Source organism: Notolepis coatsorum, assembly GCF_963971535.1.
Source record: "Notolepis coatsorum genome assembly, chromosome: 18".
Lineage (NCBI taxonomy): Eukaryota > Metazoa > Chordata > Actinopteri > Aulopiformes > Paralepididae > Notolepis > Notolepis coatsorum.
This window is the reverse complement of record NC_140182.1, coordinates 4,774,499-4,800,966: the sequence shown is the minus strand read 5'-3', so window position 1 is coordinate 4,800,966 and position 26,468 is coordinate 4,774,499. Positions and strand designations below refer to the sequence as shown.

Below are 26,468 nucleotides of genomic sequence, written 5' to 3'. Positions count from 1 at the left end.
TTTCTAGTTAACCCCCCCCCCCCCCCCCTTGATGATTTTGTGAAGACACATAATGGTATATACCTTTGATTTGGAAGTATTTGGGGTTTCAGGCAATCAACCAGAACGATTTGGGCATATTGCATATAACGCGTCATATCTCGCGATCTATGAAAAGACTGGATTATTTTGGAAAGGGGCCATGTTTAGCGTGTAATAGCGCACAAACTACAGTATGTAGAAATGAACTGACTAGTCAGTGATGGACTATGAACAATGCCTGTCAAATGAGCCATACTATTGTCTCCATAGCTATAACAGAGAACACACGATGGGTCTGCAAACATCGCTAAAATGGTCAATAACGCTGGCGCCATTGAGTACAGATGGGGAAAGAGGGTGGCGCCTAGGGATGGGTACCGAATTCGGTACTTTTGAGGCACCGAACCGAAACACGTCGGTACTACCGAGTATCGAATCAAGTGAGAAACCGATTTAAAAAAAAAAAAAAAAAAATAGGAAAATCTTTTTTATTATTTCTTTTTTTAATTTTAATTTTTTTTTACTTTTTTCTTTTCATGTCAACGTTCACACGCACAATATATGCTTACCTAGGATTTGACTTGATTCAACAACAAAGCAGTCGGAGCAATGACAAGCCGAAAACTGTCGAAATTGTAGTTATTTGAAGTTTGGATTTTTTTTTTACGACTGAGGTAGGTAAATAAAATTTCTTGAGACTAAAGTACAGAAAAAAGGTACCGTTGGGTACCGGTATCGATTCACAGGTACCGGTATCGGTTCAAATGTGAAAGGTACCCATCCCTAGTGGCGCCCAATGAGTTAAGAGGATCTTTAGCAGGGCATCTGCAGGTTTCAACAAGTACAATTTAAGACTTTTTAAAAGACCATTTTAATACCACTTTAATTTAATACCAATTTCACAACCATACTAGCAAAAATCTAGCTCTTGCCACTTGCCAGACGCACCAAGCTCCTGGTAGTCCCGCGAAAAACGACGACTTGAATACAAAAACATTTAATATATTTACTATTATTTAATCTTCAGACAGCCCCCCCCCCCCAAACTTTTTGTATATATCTGTGCAAATACAATTTAAGACTTTTTAATACCTTAAATTGAGAATTATGAATGTAACACTTTTCAATACCCTGCAGATAGATACCCTGTTATCTTAAGAGGATTGTTAGTATAGTCATGCCTCTCACCCTCTCCCCTGGGAAGGCCATCTCTGGGTTGGCGGTGATGGTGATCTTGGCCAGGGCCTGTGCTGCCTTGATCTTCCCCACACTGGTGCTCTCAGACACCAAGGGGAGCAGAGCCTGAGGAGACAGGAGGTTAGATTCAGAGAGAGATCAGGGAGCAGAGCCTGAGGAGGCAGGAGGTTAGATTCAGAGAGAGATCAGGGAGCAGAGCCTGAGGAGGCAGGAGGTTAGATTCAGAGAGAGATCAGGGAGCAGAGCCTGAGGAGACAGGAGGTTAGATTCAGAGAGAGATCAGGGAGCAGAGCCTGAGGAGGCAGGAGGTTAGATTCAGAGAGAGATCAGGGAGCAGAGCCTGAGGAGGCAGGAGGTTAGATTCAGAGAGAGATCAGGGAGCAGAGCCTGAGGAGGCAGGAGGTTAGATTCAGAGAGAGATCAGGGAGCAGAGCCTGAGGAGGCAGGAGGTTAGATTCAGAGAGAGATCAGGGAGCAGAGCCTGAGGAGACAGGAGGTTAGATTCAGAGAGAGATCAGGGAGCAGAACCTGAGGAGACAGGAGGTTAGATTCAGAGAGAGATCAGGGAGCAGAACCTGAGGAGGCAGGAGGTTAGATTCAGAGAGAGATCAGGGAGCAGAGCCTGAGGAGACAGGAGGTTGGATTCAGAGAGAGATCAGGGAGCAGAACCTGAGGAGACAGGAGGTTAGATTCAGAGAGAGATCAGGGAGCAGAGCCTGAGGAGACAGGAGGTTAGATTCAGAGAGAGATCAGGGAGCAGAGCCTGAGGAGACAGGAGGTTAGATTCAGAGAGAGATCAGGGAGCAGAGCCTGAGGAGGCAGGAGGTTAGATTCAGAGAGAGATCAGGGAGCAGAGCCTGAGGAGGCAGGAGGTTAGATTCAGAGAGAGATCAGGGAGCAGAGCCTGAGGAGACAGGAGGTTAGATTCAGAGAGAGATCAGGGAGCAGAGCCTGAGGAGGCAGGAGGTTAGATTCAGAGAGAGATCAGGGAGCAGAGCCTGAGGAGGCAGGAGGTTAGATTCAGAGAGAGATCAGGGAGCAGAGCCTGAGGAGGCAGGAGGTTAGATTCAGAGAGAGATCAGGGAGCAGAGCCTGAGGAGGCAGGAGGTTAGATTCAGAGAGAGATCAGACCAGCGTGGAGGATTACTGCATATATATACTGTACAGTCAAGGCCATAAATATTTGGATGCCATTTTCATAATTTTGTCTTTGTACACCACCACAATGTATCAGCCAATTGTCCAATTACATTTGTTCCCTTAAAAAAAAGGGGGGGGGGGGCAGTGGCACATGTTGTGAAACTGTTGTAATTCCTACACCGTTCATCTGATCTGGATGTGAATACCCTCAGTTGAAAGTCTGCACTTAAAGCACATTGTTTCATTTAAAGTCCATTGTGGTGGCAGGTGTACAGAGACAAAACTGTGTGCCCTACCATCGTGGGAATAATTAATTCCTCCCTGGAATCGGGCAGGGTACCCTCTAGCCTCAAGACAGCATCAGTCACGCCCATCCTGAAGAAGCCTGGTCTGGACCCAGATGACCTTGGGAATTACCGGCCGATCTCCAACCTTCCTTTCCTGAGCAAGATCCTGGAAAGAGCAGTGGCTGCCCAACTGCACCAACACCTGTCCAACCATGGAGCTCTATGAACCCTTTCAATCCGGCTTCAGGAAACACCACAGCACCGAGACTGCCCTCACCAAGGTCACCAACGACCTCCTCATTGCCTCCGACTCCGGTCACATCAGACAGCCTCCTCATCCTCCTGAAGCTATCTGCGGCCTTTGACACGGTCTCCCACTCCATTCTCCTCAACCGCCTCTCTGACCACCTGGGTGTTACTGGGACTGCCCTCACCTGGTTAGAGTCCTACCTCACTGACCGAAAACAGTCCATCTCCATCTGCACCTCCACCTCCACCCCTGCCCCAGTCAACCAAGGTGTGCCTCAGGGTTCTTGGTCCACTCCTCTTCACAATCTACATGCTCCCCCTTGGTCACATCATCCGGAAACATGGTCTCAATTTCCACTCCTACGCTGATGACACTCGGCTCTACATCAGCACCTCACCCTCCACTCCTCTCCTCTCCCCCCACAGCACCTTGTCAACTGCCTCCTTGACATCAAGGCCTGGATGTCATCCAATTTCCTGAAGCTAAATAGCAAGAAGACTGAGCTAATGGTTGTGGCCAAGCAGTCACTGCTCCAGAAGGTTGGAGATCTCCTCCTTGAAGTGGATGGCTGCCTAATCCACCCTTCCCCAGAAGTCCGCAACCTAGGTGTCATACTGGACTCCACCCTCTCCTTTCATTCCCATATAAAATCAATAACTAAATCAGCTTCTTTCCATCTCAGGAAAATGTCCAGACTCCGGCCATCTCTCCCCGACTCTGTAGCAGAGACTCTTCACGCCTTCGTCACCTCCCATCTCGACTACGCAAACGCTGTTCTCGTAGGGCTACCCAGCAATGCCCTGAACAGGCTACAATACGTTCAAAACTCTGCTGCCAGGGTTCTCACCCGCACCAAGTCCTGGCACCAAATCACCCCCACCCTCATCCACCTCCACTGGCTTCCAGTCAAGTCCTGCATCAATTTCAAGATCCTCCTCATCACCTACAAAGCCCTTCACTCCCTTGCCCCCCCCGGTACCTAGCTGACCTCCTCCATCCCTACGTCCCGCCCCGGAGGCTGCGGTCCTCTGACTCCGGTCTCCTCTCCATCCCCACCACCAACCTGCGGACTGTTGGTCCCAGAGCCTTCTCTGTTGCCGCACCCACCCTCTGGAACTCACTCCCTCCAAACATCCGTAGTGCTACATCCCTGCATTTCAAATCCCAACTCAAAACCCACCTCTTCACCAAATTTGTAAATGACTGCCTGATTTCTCTCTCTTTTTTTTCCTTTTCTTTCCTTTTTACTTTGTTGTTACGTTGTTCCCTGATCCCCTTCCCCTAGCTGCCCCCTCCTGTTAAGCGCCTTGGGTCTCCTGAAAGGCACTATATAAATCTAAGATATTATTATTATTAAAACTGTAAAAATTGTGCCAATACTGTATGTGAGTGAGGGCTCTACCTTTCCTCCACCCTGGGCCACGACCGCTCCCCTGTCTTCCTGTCTCTCCACCAACGCCAAGAACACCCTGCAGCGAGAAACGGGGAAATAAAATCAATTCAGGCTCCGACGGAGGCCACTCAGCCAAAACGCTGAGCGTGTTCCTCGACGTTGGCCAAAATAAACTGAGATCAGTAAACTTGATGATTCGTCCTGAAGGTCTGGGTGTGTGTGTGTGTGTGTGTGTGTGTGTGTGTGTGTGCGCACGATACCTCTTTGGATAAAAGAGTCGGCTAAATTACTATGTAAATGTACATTTGTGCGCGCTAGGGCTGTACCAAATAGTTCGAAGCTTCATTCATAACGTTGACATTCGAATTATAAATCAACATTCGAATTTTTTTTATTACATTTTTTTGTCTACGGCACGCCACCTCTTTCACCTTTAGGTGCGTTACATTTTGGAACTATAACGACGTGGTTAAGCACCACTAGTGATGCGCGGGTCACTTTTTTTTTACCTGCACCCACCCGACCCGGCATGAGAGCGCATCCGAACCCACCCGAACCGTTATCATGCAGATAAAACAATGACCCGGACCCGACGAACCGTGAATAAATAAATAAATAAATAAAGGATTCAGGCAATATTCCAAAGTTTCTTGTCACATTTATTGAAAGGCAACTTCAAAAACGTTATGGAATTAACTGCGAGGACAGGAATATGTGAAATATATATAATATAATGTTATTTTACAAATCTTTGTGTAATTTAATGATACAAATAGCCTAAGTATTACCGCAAGTGTTTTGCAAAAAGGTCGGCAATAGTCTCGTCTCGTAATGTTAAGAAAAACATTTGCCTACATATAGGCTTAATGGTAAATAGCCTTTAATGAAAATAAATCCAAGTACAGTATTATATTGCTCATTGTTTCTACTCACTGTGCTCCTTGGCTGCACTATGAAAAAAATACAATTTAGTCCAGTCAGTCCACGGTGCACTTTGAAGAAATTAAATGTAGTCCACGGTGCCTGGGCTGAGTCTGTTACGGCGCGCTTCCATCACTCGTCCAGCCAAGCTGAATGTGCGCTCGCTTGCTGCGCTTGTAGCCGGGATGCACAGCACAGAGCTTAGAGACGTTTATTAGTTCATTTAGTCTACAACTATTTTGTGTAGCGTGACGCGCCATTTGACCCGCATACCCGACCGCCCCGAACTCAACGTTTTTTTCAGTTGACCCTAATCCGCCCGAAGCGCGGATAAATCCACGGTACCCGTGGTTTTCGAGTCAACCCGCGCATCTCTAAGCACCACAAACTAACACAAACACCGGGAAGACGCCTCCTTTCTAGTGCTGTCAAACGATTAAAATATTTAATTCGATTAATCGCATGATTGTCCATAGTTAACTCGCGATTAATCGCAAATTAATCGCATTTTTTTTTTTTTTTACCTTAAACAGATCTTTTTCAAGTTCCAAGTTTTAATACTCTTATCAACATGCGAGTCAACAAATGCTTGCTTTGTGCAGCCATTTAACACAAAAGGATGACCCTCATGCATTGCAAATTTGCATCAAATTCAAAACAGAGTGATGCACAAAATAACTTAAAAGAAAATAATAATTTAAAACAATGAATAAAGTGTGCATGAAATAATAGGGGAAAGAAAACGTTAGGAACTTGTTACATTCACACACACAAGGGCTGATTAATCACACACCCCCCTCTCTCCCTCACACACACTCTCCCAGCTCTTTTTCTCTTTTGCCCCTTCCTCATCTCTCTCACCCCCCTCTCTCTATATATCTCACACACCACACACACACACACACACACACACACACACACACACACACACACTTCAGAAACAAACATAGTATCAATGAGAGCATCAATAATACACCTGAGTGAAGTCTAGTAAAAAAAAAAAAAAAAAAAAAATTTTTTTTTTTTTTTTTAGTTAATCTTGAGTTAAACAAATTAGTGGCATTAATAGAATCGGGAGTTAACGCGATATTAACGCGATATATTTGACAGCCTTACTCCTTTCATATGGAAAGGGGAGCGGCTGAAAAGAGAAGTAAAGAAGGCTATGCAACGTTTGTATCTTCTAAGAAAGGTGAACAGTTTTGCTCTAAGGGATATTCTAGAGCTGCTATACAAGAGTTCAGGGCTGTCCCCGACTAAGGATTTGGATAGTCGACTATGATTGGGCAACATTTGCCGTTAATAGACTATTAGTCGACAAAAAAAAAAAGTATAATATATATATATATATTTTTTTATCATTACATTTGGGCTGTGGGGGGTGCTTAATGTCTGAAGGAGTCGACTGAAGGCTTCTTGTCCTCTGTGCAAAAGCATGCAATTGGTCCACTGATGGATACATCTTGATATTGTCTAGTCTAGTGTGTTCATTAGATGGGTGAAATCCTCTTTCAGTGCCTCTGTGCCTGTTTTCGTAGGCAGTTAGCCTCTGGTATGCGTGCCATTAGCGTTAGCCACGCTTCTAGGCCTCTTTTCTTTTGGAAAGAATGATAAAAAAAATTAAAAGATAAAAAATTTATAAATATTTCGAATTGCGTCACGTAACCCGGACCATCAACAAATTAATCTTAACTATATTCATAGGACATACCTGACTCTTATAAGATTGAACAGAATGGGACTTAAACAAGACTCCAGATGCTCCTTATGTACAAATGGGGATGAGGGTACATTTATGCACATGTACTGGGATTGCCCACCAGATATTCTGGAAAGAAGTGTCCCAGCAATTATCAAATTTCTTAATTCTGGATATACCTGTACACCCCTCTGTATTGCTGTTGAATGATGTTTTTGAGTTTGCAGTCCCTATACAGCTAAAGAGATTAGTTTAATCTGGTATCACAGCGGCTAAAAAGCTGATAGCATCACGATGGTTTCAACCGGAAAAGATTTGCCGGAAGGTCTGGATTCTTACATATCTCGATGTGATTTATCTAGAAATATCTACAGCAAGAATTTTGGGTCTCAGTGAAATCCAAAATTACAATGTGGTTAGAAGTGGTGGAGAGAATAAAAGCTAGCATGTAGTGCCTGGTTAGGAGCGAATGATAATGGATGGATTATCCAAGGGGGGGACCGGGGGGGGGGGAGCGAGCGAGAGCATATGTGTGTAGGGTATTAGATAGTAAGTATTAGGTGTATATCTTGTATAACACATTTATTTAAATGGTGATTTCATTGGATGTGCACTGTTAATTAATGCTTGTATATCTAATTTTATGTTGTTATGTTTATGTTTATGTAATAATAAAATATAAAAAAAATATAATTTTTTTTTTTTTTTTTTTTCTCGACTAAGAGGTTGGCAGTCGACTACGGCTCCTTTCGACCAATTAGTCGACTATCCGACTAATAGGGGTCAGCCCCACAAGAGTCTTGTTGAAAGTGTTATATAACATTTGATATCTCAACCTGGTATTCTTGGGGGCCACGAATAAGAACGAACTGGCAAGGATTGTTAACATGGCCAGTAAGGTTATAGGGAAACTACAAAAACAAGTTGATGTCCTCTGGAATAGGGACAAGGCTCAACAAATATCGTCTGATCCTCTGTATCCCCTTCATGGCGAGTTTGACAAGCTTCCATCTGGAAGGCGCTCTAGAGTTCCTCAAGCCCCAAGAAACATATTGAAGAAGTATTTCATCCCACATGCCGTTGCTCTGATTAATTCTTAGCTTTTCATTTTAACCATGGTTCAGTAGGTGAAGCTCTGTCCGTGTTTGTGTTGTTGTTGTTGTTGTTGTTGTTGTTGTTGTTGTTTAGTCTATTCTGCTGTTCTGGGCCACTGTCCTTTGTGCCCGTGTGGTGTTTGTACTGTTGTCTGGTTGATTTCTATCTAAAGTTACACCCAGGCAGCGCTGCCTACCTGGCGATGCACTCCCTGCAGGACTCGGTGAGGGCCGGACTCTGGTGTTTCACCATACACACCAGAGCAGACACCACACCGGCTTCCAGCAGCTTCACCAGCCTCTGCTCCACGAACGAGGGCGCGTCCTGCCAGACGGGAAACGGCAAACAACAGTTCATTTCATGACGGAACAACACTGTGGACAACTGATGGGGCTACAGGCCGTCATCTGCACCTTTGTTTACACCGTTTATTTTTCTCATATTTCTTTATATTCAGAGATGATTATATTGTTTACACTGAAAATAAAAATACGAGGAAAGAATTAACAGAGTTAATTATATTGTTGTGACGTACGTGGGTTGGTCATTATCATTATTATCGTATTTGTAACACCATGTAACCACCATGTAACTTTCTGCTTTGCACTATATAGTATTGTATATTAGTATATTGCATAGTATATTGTATGGTAACTCAGTTACTTCTATTCTGCATTGAACATTGTACATATGTATAAACTGAACACTGTCTACGTACGTGACTTCTATTTTTACTTCTTTTTTTTACATGCTATACTATTTTATTTCATACTTATCTTTTGTCTAGCACAGTCTCTGGAGCGTAACAGAAAGAAGCATTTTGTATAAAAGTATTCTGTACTTCTGTATGACAACTATTAAAGAAACTTGAACTAGGTAATATTCTGTTATTTGTATATGGTGTGTGTCGCCTCTGTATTTATTAGGGATGTTCGATGTTGGCTTTTTTGCCGATATCCAATATACGGTAGTTCAACTCTTAATTTCCGATACTGATATCAACCGAGATACCGATATATGCAGGGTTTCCCCCCCATTTTTTTTTTTTATAATTTCAGGTCATTAACATTACATATCTCTTGTCGTGGAATTAAAACATTATGCATACTTTTCACAATAAATAAAATAAGAATTTGTTCTTACTTGCTTGCCTGGGTAAATAAATAAAGGTTAAATAAATGAAGAAAAAAATAATTATATTAATAATTTAAAACCGATAGCGATAATTTCCGATATTACATTTTAATGCCGATATCTGCCAAATGCCAAAAAGAGTTCACAACGACCCGGTCCCATCTGGGCTGTAGCCGACTTGAACATGGATTTTCTGATAACGATCATCCATGCTCACATTTCCTCGTTTAGGGTATACTCTCATTTGTATATGAAAGATGGGGCCTATACGGTGACAGAGAAGTACCCACGCGTCCAGAGATCGTGGGATTACCAGTTCTACTGGGCGTGGCCCACTAGTTGCTATAATGGGCTTCAAACCAGGATCCTCCGCCGTCGCCTAAAAGCTGAACAAAGGACCCTAATCTGGGGCCGGTTTTCATAAACATTGTCAGCTAGCCCCCATAGCACTAACAGACAAGTGGAGCTCGCAAGCAAACATTGTTTATATTTTGGTCTGATGTGTGGGTTTTTACAGATTCCACTTTTCAAAAGGTAAAAAAAAGAACAGGGAGACTGGACCGGCACCTTGGGGTGCTCCTCGGGGACGTGCTGCTTGGCGTACTTGGCCAGCTCCACCATCTGAGGGTCCGGCTTCTCCACATCGTAGCTGTTGGTGCAGTTCACCAGCGTGGAGCCCACTGCGAACAGCACCGTCTTGTCCTCGGACTGTGGGAACACGCGGAGCAGAGAGCTATTCACACCGCTGACGGCTCGACAAACCAACACAGTATATTTCTGACTATAATGGTGGTATATGTTGTAATGTACTACTCATAGGGTCATGCTATCAGACAGTTATGTGTTATATGCAGGTGTATAATAAGTAGGACTATAGAAGGATTGTACGCAGGTATATTCAGACAGATAAGGATACATAATAAATATATGTAACGGATGGTATCGTGAAGCACAGTCACGAAGGGCTGGGGTGAGTAGCGGTGCTATGGGTTAAACTCACTCTCACATCCTCAAAAGACGCATAGACACGGTACAAAGAAGTGAGTTCACCTCTTGGTATAGCGGTCTGTGTTGCTGCCCGCGGTGTGGGAGACCGGGGTTCAACTCCCACTCGGAGTTTGAGGTGACGTTGTCACAACCGTTACATATATATATATATCCACACGGTATATACAGCACTATTGTACATGTGCTATATGGGTATACATAGACTATAGTATGTAGTATGAGGTAGGTAGTTATGATTACTATACGGTGTAGGGCAGTTGTAGACAGTGAATACATTGAGAATATAAGTATTGGCAACATACTATGAATAATACTGTAGGGTTTCTGTCGTGATACAATGACAAGGAAAGCTTTACGTAAACAGAATGCTCAGTCAGGCGGGGAAAAGAAAATGTGTCGTTGTCGAACCTTAGCCAGCTGAAACATGGCCTGGAGAAAGAAAAGGTGTCGTTGTCGAACCTTAGCCAGCTGAAACATGGCCTGGAGAAAGAAAAGGTGTCGTTGTCGAACCTTAGCCAGCTGAAACATGGCCTGAAGAAAGAAAAGGTGTCGTTGCTGAACCTTAGCCAGCTGAAACATGGCCTGGAGAAAGAAAAGGTGTCGTTGTCGAACCTTAGCCAGCTGAAGCATGGCCTGGAGAAAGAAAAGGTGTCGTTGTCGAACCTTAGCCAGCTGAAACATGGCCTGGAGAAAGAAAAGGTGTCGTTGTCGAACCTTAGCCAGCTGAAACATGGCCTGGAGAAAGAAAAGGTGTTGTTGTCGAACCTTAGCCAGCTGAAACATGGTCTGAAGAAAGAAAAGGTGTCGTTTTCTAACCTTAGCCAGCTGAAACATGGTCTGAAGAAAGAAAAGGTGTCGTTTTCTAACCTTAGCCAGCTGAAACATGGCCTGGAGAGCACTCTTGTCCTCCACCAGGTCTTCCTTCACGTCTTCATCGAAGGTGAGGTACGCCAGGCCTTCCACTGACCAGCGGCGAGAGGCAGGGGGGAGAGACTCGTTACACAGCCACCTGGGACACAAAGAGACACAAAGAAGATCAGAGGTCTCTTTTTAACAACACAGGGAAGTGCTGCTCGTTGTTTATAATACCGGTAATCATGCTGTACGTCCACATGGAATCAAGGCTAAAACAACATCAGGGAAGCCGCCTATTCTCGCTCCACAATGGTGGAACGAACTTCCCACCACAGTTAGGACAGCCCAAACCCGACCAATCTTTCGTCGACTAAAGACACACTTCTTCACTCAATATCTGATTGGACTTACTGTCCTCTACTGTCATGCACTCTTCCTAATATACTAACATACACTCGACACTGTAGCACTCAAATTTGAACACTTTGATGAACATTGTTACTCAGTTGTATCCTTCCTGCTGACTTGTCGTACAAAACTTGTAAGCCGCTTTGGATAAAGTGTTAAAGCTAAATGACTAAATGTAAACAATGGTAGAAACAGACGCATCATCGTCTATTATGTGATTGTATGTATGTATGTATGTATGTATGTATGTATGTATGTATGTATGTATGTATGTATGTATGTATGTATGTATGTATGTATGTATGTATGTATGCGCAGGAATCTGGCTCGGCGTCATCCGCAGCGAGGGGAATCCCGGAAGTGACAGCGAGTGGCACTCCGAGGAATTCCGGGCTGGCGAGACAATGCTGTCGCGTCAAGACTCAAAGCGAGGTGGCCGGGATACGCCGAGCGGGGAAAGACAGCTCGCCCGGTTGGTGCGGGAGCGTGTATAACGTGTCCTTATTTCCCCGTTCCCCGCAGATGTCCGTTGCGGACAGAGTGGAGCATTTAGGTAGATGACGGAACACACACTGCGCAGCACTAGTCACACACACACTTCACAAGCCCGACACACCCACTAGTTAATTAGAACGGATAAGATACACCTGCGCATAATTAGTTTGACACATCCCACGTGCACACACTGGCACCACACCCTTCATTAACACTAGTTTGTAGAGAGTCATGTTGAGCGAGTTGGAGTGTGTTGTTGTAGAGAGAGAGATTGATTATTCGTAGTTTGTGACAGTGAGTGGTGGTAGAAGGAGAGGAGAAAGCTAGTAGGTGTTTCGTGTGTGTATCGACCCTGGACTGGCTGAGAATCCCCCTTGTGTATCGACCCTGGACTGGCTGAGAATCCCCCTTGTGTACTGACCCTGGACTGGACGACTAAACCTGAGTATTGAACAATCCCTTTTTCTGGCAACGAACCTCCTTTGTGTATCGACCCCCGGACTGGCTGACCCTTCTATTGCTTTCTGTGTGTTTGTGGTGAGTGGGACATTTGGACGTGCCGTCTGCTGGTGCAGGGCATTGTTTGGCTATTATTTGTGTGATTTAAATAAAGTAAACAAAAAGAGACACAATATGAAACAACACCAGTCACATCTTACTTCCTGCACTGCTTGGCCAGTTTCAGTGTGGATCCCTCTGCAAACTGCTTCATGCTGAAGTCTGTCCCGCCTGCTGATCCCAGCTTACACAGTCCCTGTAACACAGAGAGTTAAACACAGACCCTGTAACACAGAGAGTTAAACACAGACCCTGTAACACAGAGTTAAACACAGACCCTGTAACACAGAGAGTTAAACACAGACCCTGTAACACAGAGAGTTAAACACAGACCCTGTAACACAGAGAGTTAAACACAGTCCCTGTAACACAGAGAGTTAAACACAGACCCTGTAACACAGAGAGTTAAACACAGATCCTGTAACACAGAGAGTTAAACACAGACCCTGTAACACAGAGAGTTACTTACTTCTTAATAACTTTTTTCTACTTACTTTCTTTTTTACTGTACGTAGCACACCCTCAGGGGCTCTTTCAGAAAGAAGCATTTCATATATTGTTCATATAGTATTGTGGGGATCATTTTCAGCTGACATCTCTCTCTCTCTATAAGCCTTCTGTTTTGAGTTCTACTTGGGTAAAATCAGAGACTTGCTGGATGGTAAGTGAATTACTTAGCTTAATATATGATATCCAGTGGTGAATTCTCAGTGCTAGGCAGGTGCCGTCACACAGATTATTATCATACAGTAGACATTATAGCGACGACTATACACATAGTATCCTGTTGGAATTAAAATGATACATTGTTCACATCACCTGTATATCATAAGTAGTAAGTACATACCGATATATCTCTTCTTTCTGTGTGGTCTGTTTATATAGGATCAGAGACTTGCTGGATGTTGAGTGAATTATATAGCTTAATAACCAGTGGTAAATCCTTGAACCTGAGTAGGTGGATCGTTACACTTAGATAGTTAAATAGCAGATTTTACAGTGACATTTAAGCAAGTAGTATCCCATTGAGGTTAAAATGACACATTATTCACAACATCTGCACGGCATAGATAATGTATAAATGTCCGAATATCTCCTCTTTCTGATCGAAAAAGTTTATAGTGATGTTCAGACCAAACAGTATCTCGACATGTATTTTTTTATTTATTTTAAATGATTTTTTTAGAATGCCAGTACTGTGTGAACAGAGGGTAACCTACCAGACATCTTCTTCTGTTGCATGGACAATGTTCTTTCTGACATAGCCCATCGCTTCACCTGCATCGATGAATTCTTTCTCCATTGTACGTGATGCGGAATCGGGCCGGGAAAAGAATGCCGTACCTGGTGTCATCACGGCCGCGCAGTAGTTTCCTCACCTCCGTGAATGCAGCTCTGGCCTTTGCAACGCTTGCAGCATAGTCCGGAAAGATCGCGATAGCCACTCCGTCAGACCATAGTGGGTGTTACGGACCCTGTCCTTATGTATATATATATAGAGGGAGTTATGTATATTGTCTGGTGTATATATAGGCATGTTTTGTTTGTTGTTGTCTTTTGTCTCCCTCTTGTGTTTACATATCCCCATTCTCAGGTGTCTCCCAGTCTCAGTTCCAGCAGCAGCTGGTCAATCACCATCTCACTCCAGCAACAGCAACAGCAGCAGCAGCTGAGGCTTGTCAGCAATCAAGCTCCACACCCCTTCATATGTCCCAGTCTTTGTGTCAGTTCCCTCTCTCTGTCGTTTGCTATAGAGCCGTGGCTCTTTGGGGTATGTTTTGTAGAGCTGGTGGAGGCTCTGGTATTTTGTAGAGCTGGTGAAGGCTCTGGTATTTTGTAGAGCTGGTGAAGGCTCTGGTATTTTGTAGAGCTGGTGAAGGCTCTGGTATTTTGTAGAGCTGGTGAAGGCTCTGGTATTTTGTAGAGCTGGTGAAGGCTCTGGTATTTTGTAGAGCTGGTGAAGGCTCTGGTATTTTGTAGAGCTGGTGAATGCTCTGGTATTTTGTAGAGCTGGTGAAGGCTCTGGTACTTTGTGCTATTGTTTAGTGAACCACATTGTATCTTTTGGTGTTCCTTGTTATTGCACATTTCTGTTTAACCCTAACCCTTTGTATATTTGTTCCCTCGTCACCCAGCCTATGGTGATTCCTTTTCTTTGTATTAATCTTTTGTTTCGCACACAGGGACATTGAGGACAGGAAGATACCCTGGGTCTACATTTTGCATCACGTAGGTGACCTGATGTTAAAGACACCAGCCTTAGAGTGAGCACCACCACCTGTACTTTTGGGCATCAGCGCCTGTAAAGGGGAGGGTGGGATTTCATTTCCTTTTGTATTTAATTTGGCACCACTGGTAGTCCTCCTTGATCTCTGTGTTGCTGTGTTTTATAAATAAATACTATTATTTTGCAAATTGTTTCCGTGGTTTTGTGTCACTGCACCCTCACCTACCCTGTCTGTGGCCTTGTGTTGCGTCCCCTTCAGGGATGCAGTGGTGGTACCACGGCGTCCTAGTAGTTCGCGCAATCGCGCACGGATGTGCACGTGCGAGCACACAAAAATGCGTTCACAATTTTCACTGGACTCGTCGCGCCGTGCGCCAAGTACCCGGCGGCCGGCATTTATCTATCACCTAGACTTTGCATAATAATAGGATACCGATAGCATAACAAAGAATGAGAAGAGCCAAACCAAAATACAAGCCTGTACCAATTGGTGGGGGTTTGCTTGAGCTGTGGAACCTCTCACTATGTGACAAATGGTCCCGACTGGAAGGATCAAGGATGAGGCATTAAGTTGTGCTTCAGAAGGAAACTGTCCTTCTGTAAACTAACTAAGTTACATTGTTAATTTAGTTTGTATTTACTTTTCTAGTTTAAGTTCATTCAATTAAAGAAATCATAACTATTATATTTAAAACATTGTTTGTTTTTCAACCATATCTGTTGACAATATAATTTCTTTATATATTGACGGCTACATCCTGCTACCTTTTTCAGCTTCTCTATTTCAAGGCAATATTTACAAAAACTAAACTAAAACTAGTAATTTCCTATACAAACATGTTTCCTACTATTTATTCTGCATAATAATCATCTGTTCTGTGCGCATGCGCGCGTGCACGTGGCGTCCGGGCAGTTCCCATATTACGACTGCACCACTGGTCCCCTTACTGGGGTGTGTAACAGTGGGGCTTGGGTGCGCGCCCTGCTCAGCACCTCGACACAATCTTGATAATAATGTAGCTTAGCTACGATGGCGTGTGGTTTTCCGTCTGATCCCTTCAGCCCCAGGTGTGAGCGATCAACCAGAATCTCATCATCCGACTGCAGCGCGTCCTTAAGTAGTTTTGAGACCGAGGCTGTTGAACTTGATCCATTGGTCTCAGGCACTCCTATTAATAATAACTTTATTCCTATTATCCTTCCGTTGCACCTCTTCATTCTTCCCTCCATATCCTCACATTTCGCTCTGATACCGGTCATCTCTGCCCCCAGGTCCTTGACTGTGGTTTGCAAAACTGCGACCTCATCTGCCCACGTTGATAGTCCGGCCTCCATTTCCTTGACTGTGACTTTTAACTTGTCAATCTCTTCGTGTATAGCCGCTGTATTATTTCGTATTTCCGCTTTTAACTCCTGTAGCTCCTTTTTAATAAAGTTGAAGTCTTTGGAAAGTGCGCTCTTCAGTTCTGATTTTATTATCGCAGAAATGTCTGCTTTTAGCGTGCGAAGAATCTCCGACTTCAAAGCTGCAGTGTCTGTAGCTGGCTTTTTTTTCTCCACTTTTTCTCCCCCATTTTCAATTTTTCTCCCATCCCAATTTCGTAGTATCCAATTCTCCCCTCCCCTGTCTTGAACGTTGCTAGACTATGCCTCCCACTGGTCGGTTGTAGTGAGGACAGAAGCCTTGCATCACGTGTCCCCTCCGGTACACGAGGAGGCAGCCTGTCGCATCTTTTCACCGCAGCAGCTCGAACTCTCTGTGGCGAGGAGGAGTAACGCGTGGGAGGCTCACGCTGCCCCCGATACTTCCTGCTTCCGCCGCACCGGAGGAGTCGCTGTCCACAACGTCCAATCCCCACCCACCGGCTTTCCCACCCTCTAACACTTGCCAATTGTGTTAGTATGAACGACCGGCCAGCGCAGCGTTTCCGTTAGCCGGTAATTACCGGTATTTGACTGGCAAAATCTGGTGAAGTCCGACATATCTAATCTCTCCGGTCATAATGTCCGGTGAAAATAATTCCCTCTAAACACAATTAGATTATTTGAATTGTATTAAAATAGGCTAAAATTAAATAGCCTATGCGATGAACGAAACAATCATTACATTTGTCGTTGCTTCACCAAGCAGCCGGTCAATGACATCCTGTGTCAGCGAGCTGGCAGCTGATATATTTACGTGAAGCATGGCTTGGCAGGGTGCAGTACTCCAATTCAGCCATTGGCAATTCAGCTGTTGGGTGGGGGCGCTGCTGACACCGCTGCTCTGCTCTGTCTGCTCCTGCTCCATGCTTCACGTAAAATATATCAGCTGCCAGCTCGCTGACACAGGATGTCATTGACCGGCTGCTTGGTGATTAGAGGGAATTATTTTCACCGGACATTATGAGCAGCACCAAGTCGTTGGGAGGTGGAGATATACATCACGGCGCAAATTTCTCAGTTCTTCGCTTGATATAATTAATACAAATGTCCAATATAACGGAATTCGTTAGCTCATAAAAATGTGATTATAACAGACTGCTGTTTATTAAGGTCGGGCAGACTGCCCACGACACCTCAAGTCGGCAGCAGCACGCAGTCTCGAGGGACTTATTTTATTTGGAATATATTAATGACTGTATATACGCAAAAGTAGTCTAGTTTTAAGTTAAAATATTATAAATGCCTTGATGATGTCATTCTTTATATAGGCCTATCAATTGTTTTTAAGCTCAATAAACTCTGACCGGAATTTATCCCATTTGTCCGGTAGATTGAAATCTACCGGACACTCAGACCTGCAAAAAAAAAGAACACGTACCACCAGCGCTCTGACGCGTATCCTGTCGTTCTCGCTCTTCTTGTAGAGCTCCTTCAGCAGCGCCACCCCGTTGGCGGTGATGAAGGAGGCCCTCTTGACTTTGCCCGCTGCGTGGATCAGAGTCTCCACCGCCACCTGCTGGTGGATCACGTCCTTGGAGGCGCACAGGGAGATGACCACGTCCATCATGCCCGACATCTCCAGGGTCCGGATCCCCACGTCGCTGGGCCCCTGGAGGAGGACCGACACCGTCTGGATGGAGCGCAGCTTTCCCTGCAGCCCCGAGCGGCTGAAGTGCTCCCTGCAGGAAGACGGCAAGAACAGGTTCAATGGTTAAATGGCTGCATTTATATTATAGCAGCTTTGATCCAAAGCGCTTTACAATTTTTGTTCCTCACATTTGACCCGTTCACTCACACATTCACACACCGATGGCGACCATGCAAGGTGCCGACCTGCACATCGGGAGCAACTAGGAGGTTAAGTGTCTTGCTCAAGGACACTTCGACACGCCGCCCCAGAGGAAGGGTAATCGAACCGGGAACCTTCCGATTACCAGACGACCACTCCCGAGCCACCGTCGCTGCTTTAGTTTACACACAATTAGATCATGTTTTGTTTACGAAATAAGTGTGAGGACCGCTGGAACACATTCCTGTGGCTAGAGTAATGGAGACTAGCAGCAGGGCATTGTGGGTAAACGCAACTCACTGGACGTATTCCTCGCACAGCTTGCTGAAGTTCTCCCTCTCCGCGTCGCTCTTGAGGTCGTCGTACAGTTTGGTGAGCAGCACCGAGCAGCTCATGTGGGAGTTCTCCGTGAGAGGCGGTCCCTCCGAGAGCTCGGGGACGGTCCCCGCCACCTCCAGGATCTTCGTCAGTCCTGCGGAAGGAGGAAGAGGAGCAACTCACACCACCAGAAAACCACGTCAACACAAAACCACCGGCTCCCGGTTGCTGACACAATGTCTGAGTTGCTGACTCAATGTCCGGGTTGCTGACTCAATGTCTGAGTTGCTGACTCAATGTCCGGATTGCTGACTCAATGTCTGGGTTGCTGACTCAATGTCCGGGTTGCTTACTCAATGTCTAGAGTTGCTGACTCAATGTCCGGGTTGCTGACTCAATGTCCGGGTTGCTTACTCAATGTCCGGGTTGCTGACTCAATGTCTGAGTTGCTGACTCAATGTCCGAGTTGCTGACTCAATCTTTGGAATGCAGCTGATCCTATGCTGAGGAAATCTCCATCTCTGCTTATTTTTAAAGCAAACTACAAAAAAATTCTCATCCAAAAATTCTCATCCAAAAGTAGTAGATAGATAACAGGTCATACATGTAGGTATGCATTTGGTTATGTGGGTGGGTAGGTTTGTAGGCAGGTGGGTGGGTTGTTATATATTATTATGTACACAGTATATGCATGTATGTACTGTGTGTATGTATGTTTGTATTAACACAAATCTTTTAATGTATTCTGGTATTTTATAATATGCATATTTTTGTATTTTTGTATGTTTGATTTTATAAAACAGGGGACGTTCTTGATAAGCCTCTAGGCTTCTAACTTCTCCTTCACAATCGTTATAACTTATTATGTATTGTTTTTACTTCTGTTTAACTGTGTTAATAAACAAACAAACAAACAAACAATGTCCGGGTTGCTGACTCAATGTCCGGGTTGCTGACTCAATGTCTGAGTTGTGTCCGAGTTGCTGACTCAATGTCTGAGTTGCTGACTCAATGTCTGAGATGCTGACTCAATTACTAAGTTGCTAAGTCAATGTCCGAGTCGCTGACTCAATGTCAGAGTTGGAAGAAGATGATTACTTTATTGTCAATGTACACAAGGCAATTTAAATGTTATTGCGTTATCCTGATGGTAAATGGTGCATTTATATTATAGCAGTGTTTATCCAAAGTGCTTTGCAATCTTTGTTCCTCACATTTGACCCGTTCACTCACACATTCACACACCGACGGCAGAGGCGACCGTGAGAGGTGCCGACCTGCCCATCGGGAGCAGTTAGGGGGTTAAGTGTCTCGCTCAAGGACACTTCGACACCCTGCCCAGGAGGAGCGGAAACCAAACCAGGAACCTTCCGACTACCAGATGACCGCTCTACCTCCCAAGCCGCTGATGTTTAATGCGATACAGCGTGCCCATGGGTATATTGTATTTGAATATTATGGAATGAAATAAAATCGGTCCTACGCACCAGTCACCTTGTACTCAGGTGTGCCAAAGCTCTACTGTTTGATACATCAAAGAAAATAAAAGCTGTGAGACATTCTAGAGCAGGGGTGGGCAATTCATTTTTACAAGGAACCTGAACCGCGTTGGAGGGCCGAACCAACGATAACTTTAACTTAATTCTGCTCAATATTGCTTATCTCCCATTGTAAAAAAGTAGTAAATTATATATTTAGATGAGCTGCTACTGGTAATTAGGGATGCACCGATCCAACTTTTTCAGTCCCAATACCGATACCTGGGCTTTAGGCATCAGCCGATACCGAGTACCGATCCGATACCCATTGTTCAATTAATAAACTGTACGCCTCACTGTGTGGAAGAGACTGGGATCATTATTTTGTGCAAGGCAACATCAGGCTTGACTTAAAACATTACTTTCCTAACTTAGTGAAACAAAATGTAACAAATTAACACAGATATAAAAGTACTGAATTGTTATTTAGAATTTTATTATTATATAAAAAAAAAAAAAATTATACAATATCTTTTTTTATTTTTTTATACCCGGTCCAGCTATTTCAGTCATCGGGGCAGATATCAGATATCAGATATGGCCCCCAGGCCATAAAATGCCCAGGTCTGTTCTAGAGAGAGTGTATTTGGGGCGCGGCTCGTACCCTGGTCGATCACCCACAGTGTGAGGGAGTTGTCGGGGTTCTTCAGAGACTTGCGGGGCACTTGTTTGACCAGGAGGTTGATGGCGCTGTCTCTCCCGGACGCCGACACGCTGGGCACCGGCATCATCTCCACCAGGTGGCGCAGCATCGACCGGAGCTCTTTGGAGGGTTCTGTGTCAAATTCATCATTTAACAATAAACGGTCAGAATAATTTATGAACAGAATACAAAGTTCATATTCTATATGCAACTTGACATTTCTGATTGTCATTTATTGTTGAGCCCCCATGTCAAAAAAAAAAAAAAAAAATTAACTATATACTTAAATAAAATAATGTATTTGAGATTCTCTTAAACCAATTAATTTATTAATTTATTTTTAGAATTTTTTTATTCTTAAACTAATTTAATCTATTGAATAACGACCTGTTGAATGCAACTACAGTTCAATATCTTAAACTAATTTAATCTATTGAACCGTAGTTGCATTCAACAGGTCGTTATTCCTCTGACTTCTCTGTCTCTGGTCTTTCAGAGAGCGAGAGAGAGCGAGAGAGAGAGAGAGAGAGAGAGAGAGAGAGAGAGAGAGAGAGAGAGAGAGAGAGAGAGAGAGACACACAAAACGGCATAGTTTTCACTGCACATAGAACAGTCAAACAGTGGGAGCATTTCGGGAGCATATGACCAAAAACCAGGCAATTTCGAGCCCTTAAGGAATCAAATAGTCTGCTCTATGGCTGCATGCTGGTGGTAACGCTATTGTTTTAAAATGCGCAACCATCGGAAAAACCTGGCAGCGATAAGAGGAATCGATAGTCACGGAGGCATGCGATTCCAGGAATCGGACAATTAGGAACCGGCTCCCAACGAACCCCATCATAAAACATGCTTTTGTAATGATCGCAGCGTCGGAACCCCCCCCCCCCCCCGATGGCTTTGTGAAGAAACATATGGTTGTGTACCTGCTGACAAAAAGGTAACGTCTATTTTACCGAACCCCATCATAAAACATGCTTTTGTAATGATCACATCTTCGGAAAACAGGCGAGCAGCCACAAGATTTACGCATACGCGCACAAAACACTATATCTCACAATCTAGAAAACCAGCCTGGATTATTGTGTAATGGGGCGATTTTTTGCGTGGTATAGCGCACAAACGAAGGTATGTAGAAATAAACTGTCCCTGTTGGAGTATAAATAGTGCCTGTCAATTGAGCCATACGATTGTCTCCATAGCTATAATATAGAATATACGATGGGTCCGCAAACATCGTGAAAATGGTCAATAACGCTGGCGCCAGGGAGTAAACTTCCCAGCCCTTCCCGCTACTTCCCAGCCCTTCCCAGAGACAGTCGCATTTCTCTCCTCTCCCCAGGCTCCTCAAGGCCGTTCCTACCGCCGCCTCTACTGCTCCATGAAGCCAGAGGCTGCTATGCTCTGTGTTTCGTGCCGGTTGCCGGACTATACTCAAATCAACTCGAAATTGATCTAATCAGTGGATTGCATACTTCGTCAAGAAGCAGAATAAGGCTAACCCTCTCTGCGTCTTGGGACATCAAAATCGGGCTATCAACTTGAAGACATGGTCATTTTTGGATTATCGAAGCTTTTGGACTGCAATAAGAAGATTTTGGATCCGTTTACCGCGGACAGGACGTACCAAAATGAACTGATTAAGACACATTTGGACGGAGTTGTTAAAACTCACTCCACTCAAATCAATAGTTATATTTCACTCTACTCAAATCAAATTTAAAGTGACGTGGCTGGGAGAAATTGTTGCCAGTCAGTTCAGCCAAAACAAATTCCTGGACCAAGGTCGAACCAGGGAGCTGCTGGAGTCGAAGGCCCTCTGGGAGATAAGAGTGGCAAGTAGCCCCCCCCCCCCCCACCCCCAATCCCTATACCCAATCCCCCCCCTCCCGCGTGTACGCCTGGCGCCTATGACGGCAGCCAACTAGTACGCGTGCTGGAGGGGGGAGCCTAAGACTGTCTCATCACCAAAGTCCTATCCCCCTGTCCCTGCCCCTCCCGTTGCTGGACAATCTTTCCTCCCTCCCTCCCTCCCCGCGCAACGACACCCCGGTGTTGCTGCGGCCGACAATCGCATATGGTGTCTCAGGCATTCTGTAGTCGACATGCGTCAACAAATGTACATGCCTGTTTGAATTTATGTTGTGCCGTTGTTACTGTAAACATTTTATGATTGTGATATGATGTTGTTAATGAGACGATGAGCTGTATGTGTATGTCACTGGAATTTCCCCAAGGGGATCAATAAAGTATCTATCTATCTAAAGATGGAAAAACAGCGTGGCAGTCAATGAGTTAAAATGTGTTTTTTGGGGTGTTTTCATGTTCAGCCACATCAAACGTAAAACACACAATGGGATTCTGGTCTCACCGGGGAGTATGGCTTCATCTTTCCCCCTGATCTCTCTGTTCATGCCCTCCGTCAGAGCCTCGAACATCACCTGCAGCAGGTGGCAGGCGGCCAGGGACACGGTGGAGGCCCCGGTGGAGGCCCCGGTGGAGGACACTGTGGAGGCCCCGGCGGAGGACACTGTGGAGGCCCCGGTGGAGGACACTGTGGAGGCCCCGGTGGAGGCCCCGGTGGAGGACACTGTGGAGGCCCCGGCGGAGGACACTGTGGAGGCCCCGGTGGAGGACACGGTGGAGGACACTGTGGAGGCCCCGGCGGAGGACACTGTGGAGGCCCCGGTGGAGGCCCCGGTGGAGGACACGGTGGAGGACACTGTGGAGGCCCCGGTGGAGGACACGGTGCAGGACACGGTGGAGGACACTGTGGAGGCCCCGGCGGAGGACACTGTGGAGGCCCCGGTGGAGGACACGGTGCAGGCCCCGGTGGAGGACACGGTGGAGGCCCCGGTGGAGGCCCCGGTGGAGGACACGGTGGAGGCCCCGGAGCCCATGACCCCACACAGCTGCTCCATCCCCAGCTCGTTCACGATGGCCATGGTCTGGGAGCAGGAAGACGGACGTCAGCAACACAGACTAAAAGTCTCTACGAAGAGCGACGTAGGTTCCTCTGCTCAGAACACAGAGCCTTCCTTCCCATTATTATACAATCAAGATGTCTTTTTGTTTTTTATTTATATGTCGTATTTACTTTGTAAAGCACTTCGTAACTCGTCTCTGCTATAAAATTATGTTTATTATACGTATTATTCTGACATACATCCATATCGACATCAAAGATCAGTCAGTGAACTAAGGTTATACTTAACATAGGATGAGAAGATCAAAGGAAGGGACATTTTGTTTGAGAGAGGTTGAGAGGGACGTGGAACTATTTAACCGTCACCCAGAATCCAAACGGCTAGTTTTCTAGCGACAGTTCAACCGACTAGGAAGTAACTTGAAATTGAATAGTTTATGCAAATATCGTTTAGTCTAAAAAATATATATTTTCCCTTGTTTTTACCGGGAACTACACTGTGTAGTGTATTGAGAGGGGACCCTATTAACTGTTACACCACTGACTGAATGACATGCTGGGTACTAGGTAACTAGCTAGCTAGGTACAGGGATTAAAGCAAAAAGAAAAAATCTCCTGACTAAACTTTTTTTCAGGCCAAGTCATATTCTTATTTTAACCTCCAGTGTATTTTCTTTTTACTAGCGTTAGTGTTTTAAGGGTGCCTACTTGTTTCTGTTTCGTCGATAATCCAATGTACAGTAACCCCCCCCCACCCGCCTACCCAAGCCCCCCCCCCCCCCCACCCAATCACCTCCAATGTACAGTTCCCCCCCCCCTCCACCCAACCTCCTCCAATGTAGTTTCTTCGTCAAATGTATATACTCTCTTTTTTAGACTCTTATTTTATCACAAACAATACTGTATTTGTAAATCTGGTATCTCATAAATGTATAGATGTAGCAGTATTGTCTATCTGTATGTCATGTGTGTCATATGTTATGATGAATTGAAAATGGGGGACCCTGATGTAAACAAGATGAAAGTCTCTCTGGTCTGCATCCCCTTAACAATTGTGTATTGAGCCATACTGTACTGTACCCATTCTGCAATCTGTTAATAAAGTTTTCAATCAATCAATCAATCAACCAGACAAATGTATAGAAAAGCTTTTATTATAACCATATAACAAAAAATTATATTATTGTTTATGAAAATGTTTTGGCCCTATGCTTGACTTATTTTAGGCATGGCAACAAATAAAATAATAATAATAAAATTAATAAATAAAATATTAAATAAATAAATAAATAGGCTACAAGTCTCTCTTTTTGTGTTACAAATTGTGCTCACCGATATGAACATAGGCCTCTTTACGTACTTATGGTACTTTATGGTATTCCACCATGCCATGTGTGTTTTTATTTTTTAATGCTCATGAGTCATGATTATTGCTGAAGTCTGAGTCATACAATACTCACTGGCTTTCATAACCTAACAGACTAACTTGTCTTGCTCAAGATTTGTTTATGAGTTTTAATAGCACTATCTCTCTCAACCAAAGCAATGCAGGTAGATTTTTGATTGACAGTCGATTCTGCCAATTATGTCACACCGCTTGCACCTGCCTCTGCTGTTCTTACCACCAATCAGCAAGCGCTTATTCGTTTTTTACTTCCGGGAAATCCGCCATTGATTTACACGAGATAATCAATAACAAACGTACCGGAGCTAATAACAGGAGTACCAAACGAGGCATGATGATTTTACTGCAACGAATGTTATAATAAAAGCTTTTCTATACATTTGTCTGATTGAAAACTTTATGAACAGATTGCAGAATGGGTACAATTCAGTACGGGCTCTCTGAGCAAAGGAAGGAACTGAGCTATGAATGACCAACAACAATGCTATATGGTCGGGTAAATACGCTGATGTTATTGAACGTGTAACTATAGCGTTAATGCCACAAAACGAATGCCTTTGTTAATCATAGTAACTTTGATGCAGTAGCGTGTGTGTGTGTGGGGGCGGGGTTGTGCAGGTCGCTTGACTGAAACTTTTTTCTACTATTAGCGTAATCCTGTCTCGAGTCGCTGCGTGCGTCCTGCCATTATTGCTCGCCATGACTGCTTGGCGTGGCCACGGTAGAAAAAGAAAATGCCCTTTTTCATGACATTTGACGCCTTATTGGCTCAATTTAGTTTCAATCTGTATGCATCTACAAATCATATTATACCAGGTAGCCAATTGACGGGAAATCCGTCAGACTCCGAATCAAATGGACGGAACTCCGAATCAAATGGACGGAATTCCGTCTCAAGACGGAATGCTTTAATGCCTGTAGGTAACATAAGTGTGTAAACAGCTGCGGGAACGGAAAAGAAAGATCAAGAAAAAGACACTGGAGACAGAAAAACGTTTTGTACGTTTGCCATGTTATTTCACCAAGTTCACACATTTCAAGCATCAGTGATGTAATGTTCAGAATTAATGCTTTTGTTCCCGGAAATACGCTAGCCTGGTCTAGTGTTAGCCGTTAACAACGACAGCAGCCGGCTAGCTCGCTTGATTACGTCACGTTTGCCATTAAGTAAAAATGAAATGTTAACGTGTATTCAAATAGTTCCCAGTGACTATCGAACAGTAATTTTGTGACTTATGCCTGTGCAGAGAAGTAACACAAACATACTGAGGACAATCACTCAGCCTGGACTGATGGCCGGTACACAAGAAGTAACACAAACATACTGAGGACAATCACTCACCCAGGACTGATGGCCGCTACACAAGAAGTAACACAAACATACTGAGGACAATCACTCACCCTGGACTGATGGCCGGTACACAAGAAGTAACACAAACATACTGAGGACAATCACTCACCCTGGACTGATGGCCGCTACACAAGAAGTAACACAAACATACTGAGGACAATCACTCACCCTGGACTGATGGCCGCTACACAAGAAGTAACACAAACATACTGAGGACAATCACTCACCCTGGACTGATGGCCGCTACACAAGAAGTAACACAAACATACTGAGGACAATCACTCACCCTGGACTGATGGCCGCTACACAAGAAGTAACACAAACATACTGAGGACAATCACTCACCCTGGACTGATGGCCGCTACACAAGAAGTAACACAAACATACT

General features: G+C 44.5%; 1 protein-coding gene across 1 annotated transcript in view; it reads right to left on the bottom strand.

The window, feature by feature from the left end:
- Nucleotides 1–26,468, bottom strand: part of LOC311244850 (uncharacterized protein) — a 51,176-nt gene that overhangs the window by 11,176 nt on the left and 13,532 nt on the right. Inside the window, exons 12-21 of the mRNA XM_084334533.1 lie at nt 22,770–23,346; nt 20,363–20,533; nt 18,203–18,374; nt 17,492–17,792; nt 12,563–12,657; nt 11,013–11,154; nt 9,705–9,845; nt 8,200–8,327; nt 4,298–4,364; nt 1,210–1,323 (exon numbers count right to left, since the gene is read on the bottom strand). Of these exons, the coding sequence (XP_084190659.1) occupies nt 1,210–1,323; nt 4,298–4,364; nt 8,200–8,327; nt 9,705–9,845; nt 11,013–11,154; nt 12,563–12,657; nt 17,492–17,792; nt 18,203–18,374; nt 20,363–20,533; nt 22,770–23,346 (1,908 nt within the window). The remainder of the gene's footprint in view (nt 1–1,209; nt 1,324–4,297; nt 4,365–8,199; nt 8,328–9,704; nt 9,846–11,012; nt 11,155–12,562; nt 12,658–17,491; nt 17,793–18,202; nt 18,375–20,362; nt 20,534–22,769; nt 23,347–26,468) is intronic.